Source organism: Mycetomoellerius zeteki, unplaced genomic scaffold (assembly GCF_001594055.1).
Source record: "Mycetomoellerius zeteki isolate Tzet28-1 unplaced genomic scaffold, Tzet1.0 scaffold426, whole genome shotgun sequence".
NCBI classification, from domain to species: Eukaryota; Metazoa; Arthropoda; class Insecta; order Hymenoptera; family Formicidae; genus Mycetomoellerius; species Mycetomoellerius zeteki.
In genome coordinates, this window is record NW_017257421.1 from 95,844 (window position 1) to 123,825 (window position 27,982).

The following is a 27,982-nucleotide window of genomic DNA, read 5'->3' on the forward strand; positions in this document are numbered from 1 at the left end:
TTCGAACGCATGCAAAAGTGTATAGATCATAAAGGAGAATATTTTGAAAAACAATAAAGTCATTTTCAATGACAAATTACTGTTTTTTTTATTATTAGGCTCAAAATACAAATAGTGCCATCTCGTATACGTAATTTCAATTCAAGTTTCACCATCTTCCAAATTTTCTCCAAAGAATTTCAAATAGCAAATAGCAAAATTAAAGAGATGCTCCTGCTTATATTAATTAAAAATAAATTTCTATTCCTCTTTTTTTAATTTGAAAGTATGAATTTAAATGCTATATTTATAATTTTCATAATACTTAACTCGTCTGATTGACAAAGGAAAAGTTTTACGAAAAACTACATAGATTGAGACAATAGGTCTGTTCGCATTGCTTACACTTTTAGCACTCGACATCTTTGCTTTCTCTCTTTTCAAAGAGATGAAGAAAATATTAAAGGTATTAAAATATTATGTTAAAGAGAAATATTAAAATAAAAATCAAAATAAATATTAAATAAAAGTAAAATTTATTATATCTGCCAACACTAAAATGAATACTTATTATCAATTCTAAACCACTTAAATATTATTTAAATTAAACCATTTAAATTAAACCAAATATACTATATCTATCTCATTTTAAGTGCAAAAATATTTGGGGATTTCATGCAACGCGAACAGACCTAAGATCTTAGAAATTAGTTTTTCATAGATATTCGTAGTGGGACGTAGAGCGACATTATTTCTTTGAAAAAAATCTAGAAAACCTCAAATAATGCTACTCTACGTCTCACTACAAATATCTACGAAAAACTAAGAATCTCTAAGACAAACAAACCTCACTCTACGTCCCACTATGAATATCTATGAAAAATTAAGAATTCTTAAGATTTTGTCTCATCAATCTATATAGTTTTTCTATACTTTTTCGTAAAAATTTTTTTCCGCCAGGGATATTTTTTATGTACTTCTTAAATTAGTAATCCAAATTATGTATATATATATATATAAAATTATTTTCTCTTACATATTTGGATTATGGTTTAATTTAAATAATATTTAAGTGGTTTAGAATTGATAATAAGTATTCATTTTAGTGTTGGCAGATATAATAAATTTTACTTTTATTTAATATTTATTTTGATTTTTATTTTAATATTTCTCTTTAACATAATATTTTAATACCTTTAATATTTTCTTCATCTCCTTTTCTTTCATTTTTGTGCATTATGTATAAAAGATTTTTAGAGAATTAAGTTTCAGAAAAATAAGAGAGAAGTAAGTAGGTAATTGAACCTCTAATTAAGTCAATTGTAAATGTGCTTTTGTTTAACAGAATCATTAATAAAAAAATCGACTTTAATTTTTTTCAGAAAATATATCACTGAAATTAAAGTCATAAATTATAGAAACACAGCCCGAATAGCATTAGCACGCGTAATCCAGTTGGATCTTGCCATTCATCTTGAGTTCTCTACAGTTAGAACTCGATATCAAATTGCCGTCATAATGATTTAAAATTAATGCGATGACCTACGGATCAACAGTTCACTCAGGAAGCGTAAGCATCACGTGATGAGCGATTTTACATATTTGGCTTTCAGTTCTAAAGGCATGGCTTTAGTTTTCTACGAAAGACATATCCTCACGCATCTCCTTTCCACAAATGTATCTATAAAGTATGTATTATGCATATTTGTTCATAGTATAATACATATACAGACACCCAACACACACACATGCACATACACGCGCATATACACATGTATATATATATATATATATTGTATATATTGTATACGTATATTATATATACATATATGTATATATATATTATATATGCAATATATATAACATAATAAACAATTCTTTTTTTGGTGTAGTGCAGTATATAAAACATTTCTTGCTTCAATATTTAATAACTTGGTGAAAAAAGTCACATAACAAGTCAACAAGTAGCTATATAACGCGAATGTGAAAGGTAAAGATTTACTCTTTCTAAAATTATAATCCGCATTTGTGTGTGTATGTGATTCTTAATTCACGTCATATAGAACTTTGCAAAGTTTATAAAAAATTTTTAGATTTCATGGATCTTCATTTAAATCTGTATAATTGCGTAAAATATCGATCAAAAAAATAGAGACTTTAAAATGATTTTCTATTCATCTTACTATGTAATCATTTTTAATGAAGCTACACTGTTAAGAATTGCTTATTTTTGAAAGGCAGAATAGAGAATTCCCTTAATTTTAGTGTAGTGTAAATATATATTTATATATGTGTGTATGTTTGTATATTTTATATTTATACAATAGTAACATCGCGAAGAAGTTCTAAAACAGGAAAAAATCTGTATGAAACAAAAAAATATTGTACGGTGTAGAAATCTAAGTGTAACAGATCATAATACAATTTAATGCATTTTTTTTAATAATGTTATTTTTAATAATAAAAATTTCATTATTTTTAATAATAAAAATACTATAAAGTATCATACTTTTTGAACATTATAATAGTATAAATGTAACATGTTTTATTAATTTAATTTGAGTCTTAATATTATTATATTTATTTGAGAAATCAATGATGACAATAATTATGATAAAGGTTGCACTTGACGAGTTGTAACTATTTTAATATTCCGAATTGTAGCATGATTTCATGAATTTAAGCTTTGCAACACAAATTGCGGCTTATATCATTTTTATGTATCTATGCAGCACGTAGTTTTTCCATTATTCGCGCTTTAAAACATCAGCATTTATAAATGCGTATGAATTAATAATTCTTATTTAATTCTATATACATATATAAACGTATTTAAAATGTATACAGTTCTTGTCATACCGTGGATGGACCCCACTCCGTGGACACAGAGACGTTACTATTATTACAGACTATAAATCGTGTTCGAATATTCCTCGGATCGACAGTCATAAAATGCTGCATCGAATGAATCCTGACTTTTTGGACGCCGAGCCCGAAAGCTCAAGAAAAACGTGCCTGGAGTCATGCATCGTACGTCCGAGAATATCAAGAAAAGGAGATGGCAACGGTATGTATGTGCCTCTATATATGTGTGTATGTATATATATATTTATTTTTTATTAACAATAGGAATTAGGTGTAAGTTAATAAAACGTAAATTCGGCGCGACAACGCGAGTAGGTGAGAGATATTAAAATGAAGAAATAATTAAAATGTATCTCGTTGTACGTTTTCTGTAGACGATATCCGACTATATTTTCGGAAGATCATAAATATAATTATCTAAGAATAAATATTATAATTACATAAAGGTGCAAGATCTGCACTTTATTTTAATATAAAATCATTTTCGACAAAATAAATGAATAAAATATTTATTTTATGTAATTGGTTTATTAATAGATAAATTCAAATAAAACAAAGAGAAGATAAGACAATATAAGAATCAACGCAGATGTCAATGTGCGTTGATTCTTATATTGTCTTATCTTCTCTTTGTTTTATTTGAATTTATCTATTAATAAACCAATTACATAAAATAAATATTTTGTTTTATAAAATATTATAATATTTAGTCTATTATTCGCAGTACATATAACATATATAAAACACGTTCATAATTTTATTCTCTTGAGAGAGAGAGAGAGAGAGAGAGAGAGTGTGCATATTATACATAAAACTTATTTAAACGGTAAAAAAATTTATATAATAAGATAAAACTACAATAATGCTAGTAAAGTGTATCAGAATGCGAAACAATAAAATTACAGTAACGGATTAAATAAATTATACGTCTATATCAAATTACAAGTTACGTCGAAAAATAAAGTCGTGTAAAAAGAGTCCAAAGTAAGTAAAGACAAACGTTAATGTTATCCCTATAGGCGCATAATGTTATTTAATATTTTAAGCACATTCTTAGAATATTAAATGTACATTTAATATTTGTACGTAGAACTTAGTCAAAGGTATATAGAGTCAGAAGGCAGATTTAAAATAAAATAGTAGAAGGCAGAAGTAAAGAAAAACGTAATAAATGGTAAAGATGTGTATCGAAAAATATGTGAAACACAGTTACTTAGTCTGTAACTTAATAAATTAAATATATTGTTATCATTATGCATCGACATTCGCTGGCACTTATTGTCTTATATTTTTTTCATTTTATCTTAATTTATTTTTGGAGCTATTCTTGTTCATTATTTAGATAAATTCAATTAGCGATCGATATTAGTCTAATGGTTGTTCTATGCTTTTGTTTCCTGTTTCTTGCTTTTTACCTTTTGCTTTTTTTCTCTTTGTAATCGTTTTATCGACAATTATATTTCTTGATTGATATTCGCGTTCCAGTTGCTATAAATATATATGTTTTTTTTCTCCTGCGTGTCGAGTGCAAATTTTATGTAATGCATTAGGTCACAGTTCCATATGTCGATAAATATGAATAAAAACAATAAAAAATATGAATGCATATTTCTATTGATAATTATACTACGAATCTTCCATTGCTTTTTACAACGATACATAGTCTGTTTCGTCGATTTTTTCAATCTTTCCATTTATAAAGCTTGATTTCTTTACAGTGTATTTCAACTGCTGCAGTTTTGCGAACCCTTATATTTGCCATCTCTCTAAAGTATATATAATTTTCACATCCAATCGAAACTCCATTTAAATTAATTTTGCTTGCAATTGTGTGTGTGTGTTTGTGTGTGTTTGTGTGTGTGTGTGTGTGTGTGTGTGTCGCATCGTGTAACATTGCGTTGTATGTATTATATAATACATTTGTATAATATGTATATATATTACATAATACTTTTCTGTGACGAAATATAAACATTTTCTTTTGAGACAGTCTATAGAAGATTGTGTGTCTTACTAAATCAAATTATCCGTCTTACGTTGTTCCAATAATTTTTGGCATTTTTTGACAGTCTAATTAAATTTATGGAAATACTTTTGCACGCATAATTCAAATGTTCTTCCAGACGTACACGTGATCCAGGATTTCGTATAAAATGGACGATAATGCTTCGATGTTTTGCATTATACTATAAACTACACTGAACAGTATAGCAACTAGAGACGAATGTTTATAGCAAATTCAATTGACGCACTTAGTGATTTATAGTGTAATCAAATTCGCTATTATGTATAGAATCTATTTTATGACAGTTTCTGCTTCTATAAAACTTCTTTTTTCTAATGTAGCGTTAAATTTGTAAAAGAAGGGAGCTTATAAATAAGCGTGGTACAATTATCATACTATTCCATGATCAGATCAGTTATCAAGTAGTTCAACTGAGAATCATTCAATCTTCGATCTTTCAAACAACGTGATAGTTCTTAGTTATTATCAATCATCATGGTTTTAAAGAAAGAAAAAGGTAAAGAATAAGAAAGTATTTTTTTTAAATGTGTGTAGAAATTCTTCAATATAAAATCTCTCGAGGATACTAGAAGAGAGTTGCCGAATGCGTACTGGACGCCTAAATCATACCCCATCAATATTTTATATTATTAGTTAATATAGACAATATTTAGCAACAATAATACAAAATATACGAGAAATGAGTAATATATAGTAGACAAAAATATAATAGCCTACATCTTGTTTTATGGATGTTAGCGGTATTTTAAAAAATCAGGTACATCTGATATTAATTTTTAATAACTTATGTAGTTGATAACAACGCGATCATCCAATTTTATTATAAATTTTTATATTTTTATAAAAATTGCAACCATTGTAAAGATTAAATCGATATTTTTACAAAATTCATCAAGTTTTCTAAATCGTATCATCAAAAGATAGGCTGATAACTGACAATAATAAAACTAATAATTGATATCAATGTAAATATCAAGTGCAAAAATACATTTAAGCAAAATTTTTTTGGTGTAATTTGTTTTTTCATTATTGCTATTTAATAATTATAAAATATTTGATTTTCTTCAATAAATTATTAAAATTAGGTATTAATTAATTATTAGGTATTAATTAATGACTTCTTTTATTAATTTGATATTTTTAATTGTTTTCATTCATAAATTCAATACTTTCAAAGGAAATACGATGAAAAATACCTATAGGTACGATTTAGGCGACCGGTTGCCTAAATCGTACCTTTTGCAGCATGTTATAAAAAGATTTATAACAAATTAATTTGTTATTGGTGGAAAGTTAAACATGTAATAAGCGTCCAAAACCTCAAGCTATAATTTCTAATGTTCATTTGCATATAAAATAGTGCCAAATGGAAAATATAATAAAAAATAGGTTAAGTGGTACGCATTCGGCAACTTTCCCCTATACTAATGATCTTCCACAAGAGTTCAGCAATTAGTTAAAGCAATTTATGTTATTAGCAAGATTAATTTTTTATTACAAATATTAAATTATAATTTATAGTACATAATCAGTATTATTTTTAACTTTTCATCATTTATTTCTGAAATAAAAGTACTTTTAATTTCTTGTTTTCGAAGTTCGGAAGATTCGTGAGACTTTCAGTAATTATCAATTTTATTGACTCGCCAATTTTAACGTTTTTTTTTCTCATGCAGTAATTAAATGGTGTAGTAAAAGCATTTATCAATTTCCGCAGCACTAAACGTGCGCTAATCTTGAAAAACAGAACAATTTTTACTACGCATCCAGATTTTATTCGATATTCGCTCGATTAGCGCCGATTTCATTGGCAACGGAGATTCTCTATCTAGTACTTGAATTAAATTATTAGGCACATCTGCTGTTTTCCTGTTGCTGCATCATATCGTTCTCTCTACCTGTTCTTCTTTACTCCATTATAAATTACGCAGAGCAGATAGAAATTAAAAACACGCAGGCACAATCAGCGATAAAATGAAATTATCAATATGCCTTTCTTACTCCCGCAGGATATTTTTATAGTTTTATTTCTTTTGTAGATTGAAAAAGGTTGGCTGATATATACGCGTGATACGAAATAAATAATGCGATATTTTCGTCCGATTGGAATGTCGCGGGAATATACTGTCTAAATTTTTCGGAATGGAATCTCATTCTAAAGAGTGAAGATTGAACCTTGAAAAAGATTCTTTTCTTATTCTTCAAAATGAGATTCACTCTAAAAGTTATAGAAAGTACATAATGTTAATTTGCAAGTTACATATTTCGAAGTTGAGAGACTCGGTCTTGAAACATAATCTTAGGTAAAAAAAGAACTTAAATCCCACTTTTTGAACTGATATTTAACATTAATGATGCTAATAATAAAATTTTATAAAGTTTCATACACGAAATTGATCGCGAGAAATGATATAGGAGTGATCGGGAGACCGATTACCACGAGATTTTGAGAATTCAGAATATTTAGATTGATATTACTGGTACATACGATTGCTTATTATTCATACTTCGTATCAAAATAACATTCTGGGTGAACCCTCTGTTCTTCCATTGAAGGTTTTAAGACCTATTGGAAAGTCGAAGGAAGGTTTTTGAAAATGAATGAAGATGGAAGATTTTTTACTAATGCAAACTACGAAACACATATACTTTATTCAGCGAGAGGAAATTATTGATTTACGTTTCAAAACTTTACTCGAATAACTAATACGGTGTCTATAATAGAAGTCGTAGAGGTCGTAGGATCTTAAAGGGATGCTGGAGCCGCCTGTATTACCAATAAAACTAGCGTTTTTGATGTTTTTGTTCCTGTTGAATTTCTTCGTAATGATTTCACAGAATAAAAATTTCTTTTTCACGATTGATTTTTCACAATGTGCACTGAGTGCGCACAATGAAAATACTATAATATTCTATTAGTGTCAAGAAAAGAAAGTAACGAAAAAGTAACGACTCGTTACGTTTTGAAAAACGGTAACGGTAACGAGTTACTTTTTAGGAAAAAGAACGGTAACGGTAACGGTAACGAGTTATTTTTATAAGGTAACGTTGCCAACCCTGGTGTTATGTAATTGTATATAAATGGACATAATTTTGTTCCTGAGCAATTATAACTGAATAATCGAAAATAATAAGGAGAATAATTGCAATTGACTATAATTGCATCTGATAAAAAATTTTTTATACTATATTTTTATACTATAATAATATATATAAATATGAATAAACATACAAATAAACACGCATAAATATTCATAATCATAAATAATTATACATGAAATATGTCCATACATCTTTCTTTCTTTTGTAAAATTACTTTTTAGTGTACTAAAAATAATAATAATATTGAGAAAACATCAAAAACAGTTAATGGGATTATTTTCGCATTGTTTGTTTTAGAAAAAATCAAGTTTGGAAAAATGTAAAAAAATTTGCTCATACATAACTATGTATAATTTTACATGCAACTATATATGAGCAATTCTTTTACATTTTTCCAAACTTGATTTTTTCTAAAACAAACAACGCGAAAAATTTCCTTTTAATTATTTTTGATGTTTTCTCAATATTATTATTATTTTTAGAACACTAAAAAGTAATTTTACAAACTAAAAAGGATACAAATATTTACAAACTTAAAAAAGGATATAAATATGTATGGACATATCTCATATATAATTATATATAAAGGTATAAATATGTATGGACATATCTCATATATAATTATATATGTTTAGGTATGTTTATACATTTTTATACATATTTATGCATAAGAAATTTTTTATCCCGCAATGGTCGGTAGACACCGTATTAGTCACTCGAGTAAAGTTTCGAAACGCAGATCGATAATTTCCTCTCGTCGAATAGAGTAGGGGAGAGTGGTGTCGGTTGTAACAAAAAAAATGTTTTTGAAGTTAACTAATTTATTATAAATGAAAAGAAATCTAAATTTTGTATGAAAACAAAGGCCTTCTTTGTTTCATTAATTTTAACATAATAGATATTTGAAAAAGTAACAATTATAAAAAAATATTTACCATTAATGGCATCGCCGCAACTTGTTACAATTGACACCGCGGTGGTGTCAATTGTATCACCAGGTGGTGTCAGTTGTAACACAAAAAGATTGTGAATATATCCATATGAAAATCAACACTATGCTAATAAGCAACATTGAAAAAATACAAAAAAAATAAAATAAATACAGAAAAATAACTATAAAATTTCAAACATTAAAAATAAAAGTATTTGCTGTTGTTAATGATGAAATATTCAGTCGTTCAAACAATTAAAGCAAATGAAAAATCGATTGTTATAAAATCGAAAATATACATACAATATCAAATAGTTGTCAAAACTGTGATAATTGCCTCTTCACAACTGATAATTCAAACTATAATACGATTATAACATGTTACGGTAATTATTCAGAAGACACTCCTCATCTTTTATTTCAATGAAATTATGCTTATTCGATGCTGAAATATTAATCGTTAAAGTTAACTGTTATCAAATATGCTAACGGCGCTCGTGTTGCGCAATAGGCAACTAAACCCCACTCGTTACACTACTATTATAAAACAGAAACTTTGTGTAACTCCCTATGCCATTGATGTGACAGATTTCATAACTTATAACAACAGTTAACTTTAATGATTAATATCTCACTTCGTGGAACTGAGCACAACATTTTACTATCAAATTCTTTCGTTTCATGCAAAAACGCTTCGAATGTGAGCATAATTTCATTGAAATTAAAGGTGAGGAACGTCTTCTGAATAACACCCATGTTACAATCGACACCACTGTGATTGTTACTTTTGCAACCACCGCCGCTTGTTTCGATTTGATGCCCATTAAACTCACATGTAAACAATAAATTGAATTGATATATACCTTACTGCAAAGCTTGATAATCATATATTCATATCAAACAGTATCGTTGTATGACAAATTGTTGTGGAACGAGTTGCACTAAAATAACAGCGGATAACAAAGTTTACAGCCTAACCTTGATTTTAAAAAAATAGGTGCTGCTGAGTTTGCACTTACGAGTGGCCATTCAATTCTTCGTCAATAACTTACGTCTGTTAACGCTATGCAACCGTGCATGCAATTCAGCCTTTCGTCAATAGATAGAGCTATTACGATCAATGTTACAATTGACCCTCTGTGACAACCGACACCACTCTCCCCTAGGTATGTGTATTTTGTAGTTTACATTAGGTAAAAAACTTTTCATTTCCATTTATTTTCAAAAACCTTCCTTCGACCTTCCGATGGATCTTAAAACCTTCCAATGGAACAACACTGCGCCGGGGCCAGGCTCAGCTTTGATCAGCGGCTCGGTCCTAGTGATGGACCATGGTAGAAAGAATATAAAATGAAGTGTTCCGGTGGATGCGCAATCATCCAAAAATAATAGGGAGCAGTAAGCCAATAAGATTTTCCCCAAAGTGCTAAATTCAATATGGCCTACACTAAATATACAACATTATGTATGTAGAGTGCCGATAGTGAACGCTGAGATTAGATATTGAGGTGTTGAAGTAAATTTTATTTACAAAAGTGCAATATTATTTACAAGGTTAATATTATTTATACGATTGTAAATCTGTTTTCTTATAAAATACTAAATTGTAATACAACCTAGATTTAACCGCACAGAATCTTGAAGATTCGTTCACAGCCATTTGATTCGCTGTTGTTAAAAGTCAACACTCGCTCTTCTTCGAGTTTTCTCTAATAAAATTGCTTCCAAGTTACATAATTCCCCATTTCTCTGAAATAAGATGCCACACAATGTGATACATCCTGAGAACTCCTCGCGGTCTCAAACCCCTGGAGAACTTTCGCGCGAGACATGTTTGTATAGGAAGATGTATAAAGCTGAAATATTCATTGCTAGCAGATTCAAGCCGTGATTTCTTCTCGCCAGAACTTTGCAAATAATATTTAAAAATAATTTTTTCTCTTTTTTCTATCTCTCTCAATATATGAATAATTTCTGTCTACGTTCTTCGTGCCTTATTAGACCAATATTATACCAATATCACATTTCCGCAAAGTAATCTATAATGCATCTAACGGTATACAAAATTAAAGTATCACATATAATAAGAAAAGAGAAAGAAGCAGAATGTAATCTCAAAGTTGCTTGCCACAAATTTTTACTCTGAATAATAGAGTTAATTCACGGACCGTATTCATAACCAATTCTTATCGATATGGCTGTGAAATAGGCTATAGGCTATAGAAAATATAATAAGTAGTACAAAAACATAGTAAGATAAGATAAGACTGACTTAAATGGGTGATATTTGATATAAATGTGTCATAACCGAAAAGTGCCAATGATAAAGATAAAGATAAAAGTAGAAAGTAGAAAGTAAAAAGTAAATAGTTAAATAGTTAAATAGTAAAATAGTTAAATAAGAGCGCGTATGAGAAATATGAAAGGATGAATGAGGTTAAGAATTTATTGTGAACCAAATCCCCTTCTTGGCTATGTAATGTTGAAGTGTGTAATAAATTCTATTTTATTCTATCATAATTAATTCTTATCAACGACATATATATATATGTCGTTGGTTTTTGTTTTAAAACCGTTTAAATAATATCTTAAAATGTTAATACGTCTCTGTGATTGATTTATGATATCTTAAGACATTACTTAAAACGGTCTTGAAATACGTACCGACTCTTGGTTCATAACTTAACTCTCTTACTCATAATAAAGTTTTGGAACGCAACCAAGAAGAAATTTCTCGAGGGAGTGAACTAAATCTAAAGTGTCGAAAGCGAATGCTTTTCAGTACAAGGGAAACAATTAAAAAACAGGTATTATATTCATTCAAACAGTTTATACCTCGAAGCGTATAAAAAACGGTTCTGATGAAAAAAATTATCATTCTTGTTTTCGTTTTTCACATTATATATAATATATTGACTAAGAAATTTACTAAATCTTAATACATATATTATTTTAATGATACTAACTGAACATTTACTGTAAATAAATGTAACTGTAAATAAATGACAGTAAATAAATATTTACTCAATAAGAAAATGATAAATAAAATTAATGATTTTTGTGTCAAATAAATATGTATTTACTTTTAGTAAATATTTAGTTAGTACTATTCAAATAAATATTTATTAAAATTTAATACATTTCTTTTTAATGTCATATCCAGAACTATAGGGGAGACTAGAAATAGTTGTACCAATTTTTAGAAATATACATATATTTCTTTATTTATAACATATATATTTCTTTTAATGCCCATGACGCAACAAATATTTAGATTCATAGTACTATTTGCAAAAAGGTGCAATTTTAGACTGTTTAAGTAAAATATCAAAATCCGAATTAGTACATCTTGCTCTGATTTGGTGCTAAATGAAACAGAGCTAGAGAAAGTTGTAACATGTTCTAAAAACAAATTATCTGCACTAAAACAGAAATTTACTGCTTCAAAAACAAATTATCTGTTTTAAAACATAAATTCACTGCTTTAAAAATAAATTATCTGTTCTAAAACAGAAATTATCTTCTTATATTATTTTTGTTTTTAAAATAGTAAATTTGCTATTAAAAAGCAGTGAATTTATGTTTTAAAGCAGAGAATTTGTTTCAAAGCAGTAAATTTATGTTTTTAAAGCAGTGAATGATATCTATTATAATAAGAAATACTTACAAGGCATACGCACGTGGCCATAGAGCATATGACCTCAGCGCGTGCTCGCATCACAATATTTCGCGGCTGTGATAGATTTACTAGCTTTCATCAAATATTTTTACGCGAAAACGCATCGATTCAGTGTATTTTTATCAAAATTTGAGGAATTGCTAAGGAGAATATATTTTAAATTTAAGATGTATCGTAACGCGCTCATATTGTTATTTCACGATAACTGAACAAAGTGATAACATATAACTAAATATTCAAGTAATGCAAATACAATATCAATTTGATACATATTAATACGGAGCTAATGCGAACTAGGAACATTATAAAACTGACTAATTATAGATTATAGTTAAATGGCCGCCTGTTTATAAATCGTAGTGTTTCGAACGATACCGAGACCGAGACAAGACTTTTTATATCGAGAGTCTCGTCGAGACTCTCGAATTTTGTAATATGTAAGATACATTTTCCAACGTGTAAGATATTTATATAGTCTTAAACTTTTTATATAGATATTTATATTATATATAAACTTTTATACTACTGCATCAAACTATTGCATCAAAATTGCAAAATTATAAATATTACAAAATTAGGGATTAGGGGTAACCTGCTAGGGGCCTTACTCATACCCTGATTCAATTTCTTCAATTTCTTCGGGTTTTTTTTTTTGAGGTTTTCATATCAAAATAATTATTTGATAATCGATTGTAGCTCTGTTAATCTAAAGTTTATATTACGTGTACTATTTTTAGTACTGAGATTTTTAGTACTGAGCAGCTTATATGCAATAGTTATGTGAATGTATATACATTCATTTGCATATATTTTAAAATGTTTTACTTTTTTGTAAATTTTGCAATCAAATACTGTTTTCTAAACAAAACTAATATTTTAAGACTATTTTTATGGAAGGCCACATTATTATCCATTTTTTTCGTCGAGTTATGCAATGTCGCGACATTTTTATTAATAGTATCCTAAGTAATTAAATATTTTGTAACTTTGAGTCCAGAATCGATTCAACAACATTTTAATTATCATGTAATTCAATTGACATGTAATTGTCAAGTTTTAAACTTAAATATTGATTATTAACAAAGTTATTGTGTAAAATGTAACTGGGGTGCCATAATACCATCTTCTCCTCTAGAAATTCTGAAAAATTATGAGAAATTGTGAGAAAAATTTTCGCTAGGGACTACACAAGATTTTCATTTTTGCTACTATCCATGCGAAAGATTTTCCTACAATATTTCCCGAGGAAAAGGATTTTTCGAATCCTCATTTAATGAAAAAAATTAATGAATAAAAGAAGAAATGTAATCTACGCATTATAAGGAATTCGAACTAACATCCCGGAGGTTTTCATTTTCAGTCATCGTTCCCCAGTCGTGTTACATTTCTCTGTAACGGACAAATATCGCAGTGATGGTCCCATGAGGTGTGCGGCGATGCGTGCTTACAGAAAGAACCGAAGTGAGACGAGATAGGAGACGGAAAGATGGTCCACGGCGGTTCTCTTTGCGATTGTCTCGTTTATTCACGACATCGAGATGTATTAAAGCAACGTGTCGCGTGACGTACCTTCGTAATTCACGATACACGGAAACAAATACGTGGGCGAGACCGCATTAAAGAAAAGCGGCACGGATAGAAAATTGCTACGAACTCGTACAAGGCGTGATGTATGAGCAGCACGTTGGAATGAATTATTCATGCCGAGTAAAAAAATATTGGAGAATTGATATTATTACAAGGAGAGCGTTATCGTAATATCTCACATGATCATCTCGATAATTAAATGAAGTGATAACATATAGTTAAACATTCTGATAATTCATTGATAATGCAAATCTGACGCGGTATTAATGCAGGGTTGATTCGAACTGGGAACATTGGCCGCGTTCAACAGAGAAAGCAGCTTTGCAACTGTTGTAAAATTCTTTAATATGAGATTGGTTTATACGTTTAGATCTATAAGGATCGGGAAGCAAGAACCAATCGTATTGAAAAATTTATTTATTTATTTATTTATTTATTTAATATATTTTAATACAATTCAGAATTTTCCTTGACTTCTTGTTAAAGGAGAATGTTATGTTCTCCCAGAATCTATGAGATCCATAAACTGACTTCGGAACGAACTCAACGATTGATAATGGTTGCAATCATTGATTATGAGGTGTGGCATTTTCTCTGTTTTGTGGCGCAATGTTTTCTATCCGCTATCGCCAAATGATATGGATAATAATCAATTTAAAATCTAACTATTGAAATTTATATTGCACTACCATCCTTTAGATCAGGATATAATGATCTGCCTCCTATTTTAATAACATAATATTAAAAGAGTAAAAACTATATATATAGTGCAGAAGAAAATCCTGAATTGTATTAAAATATATTGAATAAATAAAGATATAAATAAAATAGTAAATAATATCTTAATAAGTGTGAAAACCAATACAATTAGTTTCTTTTGATCTTACCACTAGCATCATCACATAAGTGAAAATCAATGCGTAGAGACATATCATATCATATCATTTTCTTTCACAACTGACATTTCTCGCTCAATCACGAATATTCACGAAGAATTCAATTTCATGATTAAATACTAGCACTGAAATTTTGGTTGAAGGTTTGAGATTGGAATCTGAGATTTGAGATTTGAAACCGAATCTTGAGATTTGAGAAACGACTATGAATTCGGGCCGCAAAGCAGCTTTCTCTGCTAAACGCAGTCATTGTTTCTTGTAAAGTTTGTTAAATTACTGTCTTCGACATACTTTATCTACACATTTCCCCGTAACGAAATAAACTTAATTTCCGCGATGCCAAGTTTTGTCAAAGATTAAAGGCCGTGCTTTGAGCGTGGTGAAAAGACTATTACCATCTTAATTATCGTTTCCTTGCAGATTATATTATGAGTCCACATTATAACGATTGCCCTACGTACGAAGAAGCGTACAAGAAGTCACTGGAGTCCCCAGAAGAATTTTGGGGCGAGATTGCTGGCTGTCTCGACTGGAGCAAACCATGGCATAAGGTCTTGGACAATTCCAACGAGCCATTCACGAAATGGTATCTCAAAAAAATCATTAAAAGAATTATATCATATAACTCTAATCGTAATTCTTTCGAGATTATTCAATTTTTTTTTATTCCCATTTTAACGGTTTTCGAAAAAAAGGAAACTTTGCAAATCTTCCTATTTCCATTATCTAAGTTCTAAGGTAATCGGTCTAAACTTTGCGATTTTTTCTAATTTTTTTGCTATCCAAAATTGAAAGCTGATAGTCAGATTCAAAAGAGAAAACATTTCAGAACATTAAAAAAATATGAGACATTTCCAAATGTTTATAAACTGGAAAGTGTCTTTTATCAAATAATGTAGCAGTTTTTATAATATTTTTGCAATTTTACAATAATTAACTTTTTCATAAGATAAGCAAAAATAAGCGTTTGACAATACGCCCCAAAACTGACACAGTTACAGAAATGTCATATTCCTATTCTTTTTCTTTCACAGGAATCATCTATATAAAATACTTACAAGTAATAAATATACATGAAAATTTTTATTGATATTTTTTTTCGATGTAAAACGCTTTTTGTTGATTTTATTTGCATACTTCATACTTCATTATTATTCGCAAGATGTAACGCAATAATTTTTTTGAACAGTTTTTCCGTAAATATAAAAAATAAAGCAGCTATATATAAAGATTAGGTTTAGCTTATGGTCTTACAAATAGTTAGGAGTCAGGTACGTTGCACCTTAATTTTATATTTAAAATCATATTTTGAGAAAAGTAAGAAAAAGAGAAATATAAATAAATACCATATATTTAGGAAACTATAAATATGTAAAACGATCTAATCTTATCAATATTATTTATATGTACATCTATTCTATATGTATATCTATTCTAAATATATATCTATTCTATTATTTAACAGGATGTAATCTGCAAAACAAAATAATAAAAATTTTATTTTCACCATGAAAGTGATTATCGGAATGCAGCCTATAATATAAAATACAAAATATATTTTAATATTTAAATTTCTATTTGAATAAAATATTTCTTCAGTGAAAAATAACGCGATTTATTGAATAAAAATAATAGGGAACTAAAATATAAATAAATAATAGTAAGCTGATTTCAGTAATATTACTGTAAAAATGTAACGACGTTACTGTTACTAATATAGAAAAAAAAATCATAACTCTGTAAAAAGTAACAAGAATGGCGTTACAATTAAGGCGTTACTTCCCAACTCTGCGTTTGAATATATGACAGTATAGACGCATTACATGAGGTTTATAGAGAGCTTCACTTGAAAAACAATTAATAAAATGGAACAATTAATGAAATCTTTTTAATTGAATATTTTATGACTGCAAAACGACTACAGAAAGCTCGCTTTTTTCCTTCACATAGGTTTATCGGTGGTGAACTGAACGCTTGTTACAACGCGGTAGATCGCCATGTGCATGCCGGATACGGGGAGAAAACAGCCCTTATTCACGACAGCCCCCAAACGTCGTCAATACGCAAAGTGACGTACAATGAGCTCTTGGAAAAGACGTCCGTGCTGGCGGGCGCGTTGGCGGATCTAGGCGTACGCAAAGGGGACAGGGTGATTATATACATGCCGCTGATCCCCGAGACTATAATCGCAATTCTTGCTACTGCCAGACTGGGGGCAATTCACTCTGTAGTCTTTGGAGGTAATAACAAGGTGATTGTAATCGCGCCCGTTATATAAATTAAGTTCGCTGCCAGAGTTGCACACAAATTTCTTACAAAGTTCTCATCCTAAAATTCCAGAATTTTTCCCTGATTTCCAGATAAAATTTCATAATTTTCCTTGATAATTTCAATAACATTTTTTAATTTTTTTGTATTTTGTCTTGGAAATCGTCGAATATTTCGTTGAGAGAGCAATTTAACATAATGTAAATTACTATTAATTTAATTATTAATATTGCTAACACTGCTTACATTTAATTATTAAGTTGGCAGTATTCCAAAACTGTGTAGGTATGATATCGCATATTAAACTTCTTTAAAGTCAAGAATTTTCATTTTCCAGAAAATTTTACCAAATTCCTTGACTTTTCCCTGATTTCCCTGAACGTTTACAATTTCTCTAACATTTTGCTGATTTCTAGTTTTATGGCAGCCCTAACTGCTAAAATATGTATATCGCGTACCGAAATGTCTTTCATGTGGATCATGTAAAAAATAGAATCGATAGTAAAAAATATACACCAAGTACAAAATTGACTACAATTAAAATTCGCATATTTGTGTTATCTTTCTTACATACACATATTTTTTTATCTATTTCATTATTTAAAAGGCTTTTTGTTTAAAAGGTAGATAAACTTATCCTTCAGATGTCTTTTTTAACTATAAAGTCGCTTTTACAATGATATAGAGACTCCAGTGATAGAGACACATAGCGAAAATATTTCTAGTATTTATTATAAACATTTATCAATTCGATTACAATGCGATTATACTTGTAAATATGTGTTTAATTTCAGGTTTCGCAGCAAACGAATTGGCATCTAGAATAGATCATGCCGAGCCGAAAGTCATTATCGCTGCGAGTTGCGGCCTCGAACCGTCCAAAGTGATTAAGTATGTCTTTTCATTTAAGATATTTTGAGAGCTTTATCAAAATTATGCTTTTAGCTCTTTACAATAAATTCTTAGAGAATTCTCTAAAAAAATATTAAATATATATTGCTATTAATATTTAATAATGTTAGTATTTAGTTTATATATGTATATTAAGTAACACAATTACTTTTTCAATTAATTTATCTCCCACACCTCCAGTCTGCCAAATGTCTTTAAGACGTTCCTATTTAAAACTCCTGCATCTTCGTTGTCTTTTTATATTCTTTCTTTAATTCAAAATACACACGGAAAAAAATTGATTGAGTGGTTCAACAAAGCTATAGCTTTCTAGGTGAGTCCAACATTTATAACTAAGAAGATTTGATGGTTCAAAAAAGAAATTATGTCTGTAAGCAAAATTATCAGTAATATTTTAACAAATTTTCTTCATTGCAGCAGCAAAAGTACGCACCATCTTAGATAGCACGTTTTGTTAAAAATTTTTATCTATACACTGGATTGATTTTCATAGAAAGTTATCGTTGCCTTATTAAACAAAGAAGTTGGTGCATTTTAAGCGATTTAGAGAGCACGCAGGGATCGTTGTGTTTACATTTTTTTACTCAATTTTACTTGCTGAATTCAAAAATCGTAGTTAAAATTATTCTGGTATCCGGGAAATTTTTTTTTCACATTTTGAACGGAAGAAAGCAACGATTAATTTTATCACTTTCTTGAATCATGTCTGCGAATTTCTCTTTGTTTTTATAAAAATCAATTATTATTAAAGTCGTAATTTTTACTGGTCTGGAACTATTTACTCATTTAAACGCTCTACAATAATAGCCTTCATTACAAAATCTTATTTATTCTATAGTGCAAGTAAAATTGACTTTAATAATAATTAGTATGACTTTAATAATAATTGAGATTTTTATAAAAACAAAGAGAAATTCGCAGACATGGTTCAAGAAAGTGATAAAATTAACCATTGCTTTCTTTTGTTCAAAATGTGAAAAAAAATATTTCCCGAACACCAGGACAATTTTAACTACGATTTTCGAATTCAGCAAGTAAAATTGAGTAAGAAAAAGATGTGAACACAACGATCCCTGCGTGCTCCCCAAATCGCCTAAAATGGACCAACAAATATAATTACAACAATGCTATTACAACAAATATAATTACAACAATGCTATTACAACAAATATAATTAATCGTTAAAATTTATTCAGCCGTCTAACTTTGCTACTTTAACACAAAAAACTAGCTGTCCGTATATCACGGCTGTAAATTTATTAAATCGATGAAGCTTTTAATTGTTTTAATAAATCTTTTTTTTCTGTGTGTAGGTATACAACTATGCTAAACGGCGCCCTGGATATGATCGTTGTACCGAAGCCGAAGTGCATCATATTTCAGAGAAGAAATGTGTGGGAGGCCCCGTTATTCGAGTCACAGTTCGACTGGGATGATATCATGAAACGATCAAAACCTCATCCGTGCGTAATGGTCGAAGCTAACGATCCACTGTATATATTGTATACATCTGGGACTACAGGTAATTCTTAACTATACATAGCTAATATTATAGATAAGAGGAATCCAGCGACGCTTTGAAAAGCTGGAAATGAAGCAAGGGGATTTTCTCATATAATTTTCTCCCTCTTTGATTTCCTACACTTTGAAAAAATTTTCTCTTCTGTAACTCCCTTTCATTCTCGGAATTATCTCTTCCTTTTTCAGTTTTATAATAAATTAACTTCCTTTGGTGGAACATCATATCTCTGTTGCGCAATCATAAAACCTATTTGATATTAGGACAACCAAAAGGGATTTTAAGGCCAATAGGCAGTCATTTGGTGTCACTCTGCTGGTCCATACAAACGATTTATGGAGTAAACAAAAATTCTACTTGGTGGGTGGCCTCCGACATGGGATGGGTTGTCGGGCATTCCTACATTTGCTATGGCCCTCTCGTCAAGGGTGCAACGAGCGTCATGTATGAAGGAAAACCCGACAGAACACCGGATGCTGGTCAATATTTCAGGTTTGAATATCTTTTATTATAAATCTCTAATTATCTCTTATTCAAAATCACAAATTTTGGTTGAAAAAAACGCCGCTTAAAAAGTCTACAAATATTTTTCATGCCAACTGAAAAATTAGTTTTATAACAATCTAAGAAAATTAAAAAATGTTAGTAGTAATTTTTTAAATTGCGCTTTTTCTTTCTCTCATATAATAATTTTAATTCTTCAAGAAATCTATGAACGGTATTCATAGTCCGTTCTTCTGTTAAAACCGTTTTAAGTAATGTCTTAAGTTGTTAATATGGCTCTCTGTTTGGTTCATGACATCTTAAGACGGTCTTAAATATAAGATCCGACTATGAATATCTATTTCTTCGAGCTATTCCTTCGCAGTTTGTACAAATGAGAGATACTAGTACGTGTCTGACTTATGTCGTTTATTACTACTTCCACGGATTATTTTACTTTAGTATAATATCGCATCACCTGTAACATTAATAGTTTACTTCATCTTTAAGGAAGATTTTTTCTTTTTTCCCAGACTCATTGAGCAGCATAGCATAAATGGAATATTCTGCGTGCCCACTGCTCTACGAGTTATAAAACGAGCGGATCCGGAAACGCTTTTGGGAAAAAAATATTCATTAAAATCGTAAGTTCCAAATCAATCCATCAATTGATTACTAATTCTCCGATCACGATGTTTGATTTTTTCAAACTATAATAAAATACATAATCAAGAAAAGAATAAATTACCGTAATCTCTATCTTTTTCAGAATAATTTTGTATAATATATGTGTATGTTATTCGTATCGAAATTCTTCTTTTTGTATATATGATTTGCTGAAATATCTAAAAATTCAATTAGATCTGAAAATAACATTTTCTGGTTTAGATTATCAAAATAATTACGAAGAAAACTCAAGCATAATGCTGCAAAAAGTTTTGATATTCCAGCAATTAGTGCGAACGTCCTACATAATTATTTTGATTCTAACAAAATTATTTTCAGATCTGTTTCTAGCTAAATTTTTTTAGGTATTTTAGCAAAACCGTTATAATTTTTCCTACTATAATTAAACAAATTCCTAGAATTAGAAAAATAAACTAGAAAGATGAGACTAACAAGGAAAGGGACGCAACTGTCCTCCTCCGATTTTAATGAGCTTTTAATATGTTATTCTCCAGACAAAAATAAGCGATACGTATATTTTTATACGTGCCCATACGCACTTTTAGGGGGTGAAACACCCTTTAGAAGAAAATCGGTTTTTCTATTTCAAAGCGAATATCGCCAGAACTGTAAGAGATAGAAAAAAATTTTCATAATGAAAATTGAATGGCTTCAAGAGTACTTTAAAACTATAAAAAAAAATTTTTTTTAATTATTTATTTGTAACAATTATTTATTTATAAAAAAAAAAATTTTTTTTTCTTTATAATTATATTTCTAAAGTACTCTTAATGCCATTCAATTTTCATTATGAAAATTTTTTTCTATCTCTTACAGTTCTGGCGATATTTGCTTCGAAAAAAAAAAACCGATTTTCTTCTAAAGGGTGTTTCACCCCCTAAAAGTGCGTATGGGCACGTATAAAAAAATACGCTTATTTTTGTCTGGAGAATAACATATTAAAAGCTCATTAAAATCGGAAGGGGACAGTTGCGTCCCTTTCCTTGTAAGAAAACACACCACCTAAAAGTAACATAACACTGATATAATAATTTCTCACTCAACAATGTTACGTAACACGAGTGTCGTTACATTATATTTATATTGGTGAATGTGAAAGTATAATATTAATTCCAGTAAACACAATGTTACATGTAACGTATTTAGTTGCAATGTTAGCTGAACAAAATAATTATAACATGACACAGTGTATTATATTACAGTTATCTTGTTGAGCTGACATTGCAACTAAAAAGACGTTACATGTAACATTGTGTTTACTGGAATGTAACATGTCACGTTTAGTTGATGTTTACTAGGAAATAAATTCCTTATACAAGCAACTTTTCTTTCAGCTTAAAAACAATATTCGTGGCCGGCGAGTTTTGTGATTACGAAACGAAAGCCTGGGCAGAGAAAACGTTCAAAGTGCCTATCTTAAACCATTGGTGGCAATCGGAGACCGGACATCCCATCACGGCGCTGTGCTTAGGATACGGTCATTACGCTAATTTGCCCAAGTTCAGTACAGGCCTTCCTATACCTGGATACGAAAGTGAGTCCTCTCGATTGTTTTCAGAAATGCTTTCGAGAACTTTTTTATTATGACTCTACGTTTTCCTGTCTAAACATTTCGCTTCGTAATAAACTTTTTGATCATCTTTATGCAAAATCACTTACAAATTCATCGTCGACAGTACATGTCTTGCGCGAAGACGGGAGTAAAGCGCCACAACACGAACTTGGACGTATCGCGATAAAATTACCATTGCCACCTGGATTCATGTTGACTCTTTATCAGGCATCCGAGAGATTCAAGCAAGTATACTTCTCAAGATTTCCGGTAAGTAAACGTGCGCGATACATTATCGTGTGCAAATTACGTTAAGATGTCACGGAGCAAATTATATATGTTTCGTATACATATATTATATATACATACATGGAGAGAATTTTCTTTTCAAATTTACCCTGAAAATATGATAGTTGTGGTACAATATTTTAAAGATTTGTACCATGCACTTCAGTAAAATTGATCAAACTTATTTTATTGTAGTTTTATTAATGAATGAGAAAAATTTACATTAAAATTCTTCGAAATACAATGTTGTCCCACAACTGTCATATTTTCAGGGTAAATTCTAAGAAAAAATTCTTTTCGTGTACGTAAATCTACCCAAGAAATCTACACAAAAGTCAATAAAAAAATCAAAATGACCTTATTTTGATTTTTAATGTCAATTAACAGTCAAATTTTGTAACGAAAAATCATCATTTTCACTTTTATGACGTGAAAATAAAGTCATTTTGACTTTCTCTTGATGTGTCAACTTGGTATTCCCTGGGTTCGTCTACTCTTTTTTTACCTCATCCGATTCTCCTTTGAAACTTAAGCTGCCCTTAAACAATAAATAATATTGCACAATTATTTTATACAATATTACTGATGGAAAAACACTCAATATAGCCTTCAGTTGATTAATAATATTGTGCAATAGCAAATATTATGCAATGATATTGATCATCTATAATACAAGGGACCGCTTTAATTTGCAAAAGTCTTTCGCGATTTATTTGAAATCTTGAAAGCTTTCGATGCTGAAGATATTTTTGCCAAAAAAGAGATCAACTCCAGATCTTCCCTTTACCGGAGGATCTATTATTAAAATCAAGCTCGGAGATTACCTCAATCAAAATAATTATTTCAATCACGAGATAATCCTGTAATTAAAATCAAGTTCGAGGATTATTTCGAGATCTCGATACTTTTTGCAGGGTTACTACGACACGATGGACGCGGGATACATCGATGAGTTTGGCTATGTTTATGTCACAGCGAGAGACGACGATATTATAAATGTAGCCGGCCACAGAATATCCACGTCTGCATTAGAAGATATTATTTTAGCTCATGCCGACGTGGTGGACGCTGTAGTAGTCGGTGTACCCGATCATACGAAAGGGGAAGTACCGCTGTGCCTTTACGTTAGACGAGAAGGTACGTTCGTAATACATTTGGAAGAGATTTCTCGAAAAAAAAGCACTATTATTTTAACGTTTTTACGTTCATCAAATTTTATTTACTATAAATATAATAAATACGGATAGAATGGTTTTGCTGAAGTATATAAAAATTAGGCCAAGTACAGAGCTAAAAATAATTATATTAGACCATCTAAATAATTATATTTAAGCTGATTGATAGAATGCAAAAGATTTTGCAGATTATCATTATGCTTGAGCGTAGAAGAAAAGAGAAAATTATGAAATAAAAATTGAAATAATTATAAAAATAGATATAATATCGAGAGTATAAGAGTCACATAAGAGTCAATATAACGAAAAAAAAATTTTTTAACCATATGAAAATTCAAACTAGAAGTATGTATATTATAATACTCTGTAATTAATCAATCATATATATTACATGTTTCGGTCTCACAATTGAGCCTTCTTCAGATATGCAAGTCGTGTATGTACAGGTGATGTTACATTGGTTTAATGCAATTTCCGTCTTTCTGCAAAATCTCTCTGATCATCATTACTATGTTTATGATCTTATCTACATCTTCGACTGCGTTAAACCAATGTAACATCACCTGTACACTGAAAAAAATATAGTCAATTGGAATAAATATTTAGTTCAATACTGCCAACTAAACATTTACTTACAAGTAAATGTTTTCATGTGGTTCAAAAAATTTTTTTTTCGTTATATTGACTCTTATGTGCCCTGTATACTCTCGATATTATTTTCAAATTAAGAGTCCTTCGTTCTTGTAAAAACTGTAGATATAACTGTGATATAACTAATTTAGTTTGAGTGATTTTAATAAAGTGATATTAATTATACAAGTAAAAATTCTTCCAATATATCCGAAGAATTTTTACCAACTAATATATAGTATAACTTTAGAGATATATAAATACATTTGGTTATCAAATTTAGTTCGATTATTTCACTTGAAAGCCACATTTAAAGCTTTCAAGCTGAACTGAAATTATAAAATTAATATCAACATACTTCTCAAAATTACGTAGAGTATACACTTATAAAATTATACTAATTAAATATTTACTAAATACAAAGATATACTTATTTGATACAAGAACCATTAATTTAACTATCATTCTTTATTGCGTAAATATTTATTTACTGTAAATAAATGTTTACTATTAAAATAAATATTTATTAAAATGTAGTTTTTTTCAGTGCAAGAAATATAATCGCAATAGAATTGAACTTACAATAGGATTAACAAAAGGATCATTCTTCTTCAGACGCGATAAGCAACGAGGAAGAGATAAATCAAGAGCTAGTCACGCGGGTGAGGAAGATGTTGGGACCGATCGCGTCTTTTCGCACCGCCGCCGCCATTACCGCGCTACCCAGAACGCGTTCGGGAAAAGTAGTCCGGAAAGCGATCGGTACGTTGGCGCGATCGAAGCAAGTCAAGGTAAGAACGTGTAAATTACATGACAGGAGTATGCATTTTCCACGCACCGAACAGAATCAATCGAAATTCAAACGTCGCGAATTCGACTAAAGTCGTTCATCCCGCCAAACACAAAAGTAATGGCAGCATTCTGCAGCAGAGAAAGCAACTCTGCATGCTGTTGTAAAATTCTTTAATTGGTTTACACATTTATATTATTTTTACGATGTAATGTTAGCAGAATATCGAATATCTTTAAATATCATTAACATTAAAACCGCGAGTGTCTAGATTGATCCAATTGCGGTTCAATGTTGTAAATCTGACTTTTTACAGGAGAGGGTTGTCACCATAAAAGTAAAATTACTTGTAATTAATTATGATTATTAATCAAAAATCTAAAGTTCTAGCTAAAGATATTCCATAAGAAATTTTGAAAGATATCAAGAATTACTATAATTGTTTTATTGGATTTTAGATATTCTGCATACTGGGCTGTTGCTTTTGCGTTTAGCCGGATTTTATGAGTATACAGGGTGTTTCAGGAAGGGTCAATATCTTGGGAGGTGATAGTATCGATCATTTTAAGCAAAAATATTCATATGAACATACACTGAAAAAAATGCATGTAATTTTACATGGAAATTACATGTTCATGACTGGAAAATTGCCTAAATATGATTGGAAATTTACAATTTCCAGTAAATTTCCAAGCATATTTATGTAATTTAAATAATTTATTTAAAATTTATTTAAAATAATTTATTTAAAATTTAGTTCACTTATTTCTTTTGGCGTCGCTGTTTATTTTCTGTTTTCGCTGTGACCTGTTAAGCCCAAGACATAATGCGAGGGAATAGCGATAGCGATAGGAAAATAATACGATTTCCCAGGTAGCAAACACACGTCATTTTGACGTCAAATTCTGGTCATGTTGGTACGAATGACGTCAAGTGATCAAAAATTGACCAACCGATGTTATGACGTCGTCATAATGACGTTAGAATGACGTCATATTTTGGTCTTCCATAATTCTCCATTTGGAAACGTCCTAACATGATGTCATTTTGATGTCGTCGCGATACACATATAATTTGCAAAATTAGAGAGAGAGAGAGAGAGAGAGAGAGAGAGAGAGAGAGAGAGAGAGATTGTTGTTATTGGAAACGTCCTAACATGACGTCAAAAATTTTGTGACATTAGAACGTCATTATGACGTCATTAAGACGTCAGCCATGGTCAGTAAATGACCAAAATTTGACGTCAAAATGACGTGTATTTGCTACCTAGGTTCAACCTATCAGAAACTGTGTATTCCGATATATCCGATTTCTGATAGGTTGAAATCATGTTATTCCTATCGCTATCGCTCGCATTGTCTTGGGCTTTAAGCGTTTACAATGTTACAATCAACACAACAGTCAAGGATGCTCTGGTCTGTAGGCTCCTTCAGTGTTGTTCGTAACGTTGTAGAAGCGTTGTCGAAAATGCCGCACATATTCACACATGCCGAATACGCAGATATGCTGTATGTTTACGGTAGTGCCTCTGCTGCTGTTAGAACTTTAAAAATGTATCTCTCAGTTGCGAATAATAAATTATTTAAAAAATTATATGTAGTGTTTCTTTTTTACCAATTTTTACAATTTTGCGTAGCGGGCAGAGGAAATTGCCAAATTCGCCTTATCTCGGAAACTGTTCGAAATAGGACACATGTTCACATGAACATTTCTGCTCAAAATGATCGATACTATCATCTCCCAAGATATTGACCCTTCCTCGTGAAACACCCTGTATATCGTCAGGGAGCGAAATGCAAAAGAAATGTATCAATATTTTAATATATTACGTCGAGAAAGATGGATAACGCGATATTTGGAGAGAATTTCCCTTTAAATTTGAAAAACTTACCTCGCCCGCCGTTTCTCCTCTCGTCGTCGCTAACATGAAGTCTTGACTTTTCAGCTTCCGAGCACGATCGAGGATCCAACAGTATTCCGCGAGATCAAGGAGGTGCTCCAGAAGCTTGGCTACGCGAAACTAGCCCCGGATCCGCAATGACCGCCTTTCGAGTCAATGATTCCTCCGCGCGTGCAATATGAAAAAAAATGAGAAAAAAAGGAAGAAGAAACTTCCCGGAAACTGAGGATGTCACAATTTGAGCGCGGCACTTCGGCGATCTGTCTCTCTCCGATTGCAGGGTGTCCAACCTTGCTGCGATCGGAACTGGACAAGCGTCAACGCGGGAAAGAGAGAGAAACAAAATCGATGAATATCTGCATTTTTCTTTTCACTTACATTTCCATAACGTATTTTCCCTACTTGAACCGAAACGGACGTATATTAAAAAATCCGCGTGCGCGAAAAGTAAAACAAAAGGATAGGTCGCCTTGTTGTCCGTATATCTCGATATCGATCAACGATCGCTCTAATAATAAGGAAGCGGGAATGTATAAAAATCATCGAACAATTCGAGCAAATAAAAACTTTCATTTTTGCGCATCAAGTGCGAGGAATCTGTATATCCAGTGTATTCACAAATATCCCATGATATATGTATAAAATATTCCCTTAAGAAAATAGATTCCATTAAGAAAATATATATTCTCTTAGAAAAGAAAAAAAAATTATAA

General features: G+C 30.3%; 1 protein-coding gene across 3 annotated transcripts; it reads left to right on the plus strand.

Annotated features, from left to right (window-relative positions):
• Positions 1-1,481: 1,481 nt before the first annotated feature.
• Positions 1,482-27,962, plus strand: LOC108726553 (acyl-CoA synthetase short-chain family member 3, mitochondrial). Of its 3 annotated transcripts, none has more exons than XM_018454202.1 (13): positions 1,482-1,549; positions 2,827-3,046; positions 15,486-15,651; positions 17,016-17,305; positions 18,128-18,224; positions 19,559-19,767; positions 20,028-20,256; positions 20,781-20,891; positions 22,269-22,468; positions 22,611-22,756; positions 23,689-23,911; positions 25,195-25,370; positions 27,315-27,962. In XM_018454202.1, the coding sequence occupies exons 1-13, from the start codon at positions 1,517-1,519 to the stop codon at positions 27,408-27,410; spliced, it is 2,196 nt and encodes a 731-aa protein (XP_018309704.1). In that variant the 5' UTR covers positions 1,482-1,516; the 3' UTR covers positions 27,411-27,962. The 3 variants fall into 3 exon arrangements, with proteins under 3 accessions (XP_018309704.1, XP_018309706.1, XP_018309705.1); XM_018454204.1 differs by lacking the exon at positions 1,482-1,549 and adding an exon at positions 1,611-1,667; XM_018454203.1 differs by lacking the exons at positions 1,482-1,549; positions 2,827-3,046 and adding an exon at positions 11,581-11,710.
• The last annotated feature ends 20 nt before the right edge of the window (positions 27,963-27,982 follow it).

What these genes read in the sequence shown, in the direction of transcription:
- LOC108726553 (XM_018454202.1), top strand. Translation starts at nt 1,517, where the DNA reads ATGACCTACGGATCAACAGTTCACTCAGGAAGC. An exon ending in GATGCTGGTCAATATTTCAG is followed by an intron (nt 20,257 to 20,780) that starts GTTTGAATATCT and finishes CTTTTTTCCCAG; the next exon opens with ACTCATTGAGCAGCATAGCA. An exon ending in AAAAAATATTCATTAAAATC is followed by an intron (nt 20,892 to 22,268) that starts GTAAGTTCCAAA and finishes CTTTTCTTTCAG; the next exon opens with CTTAAAAACAATATTCGTGG.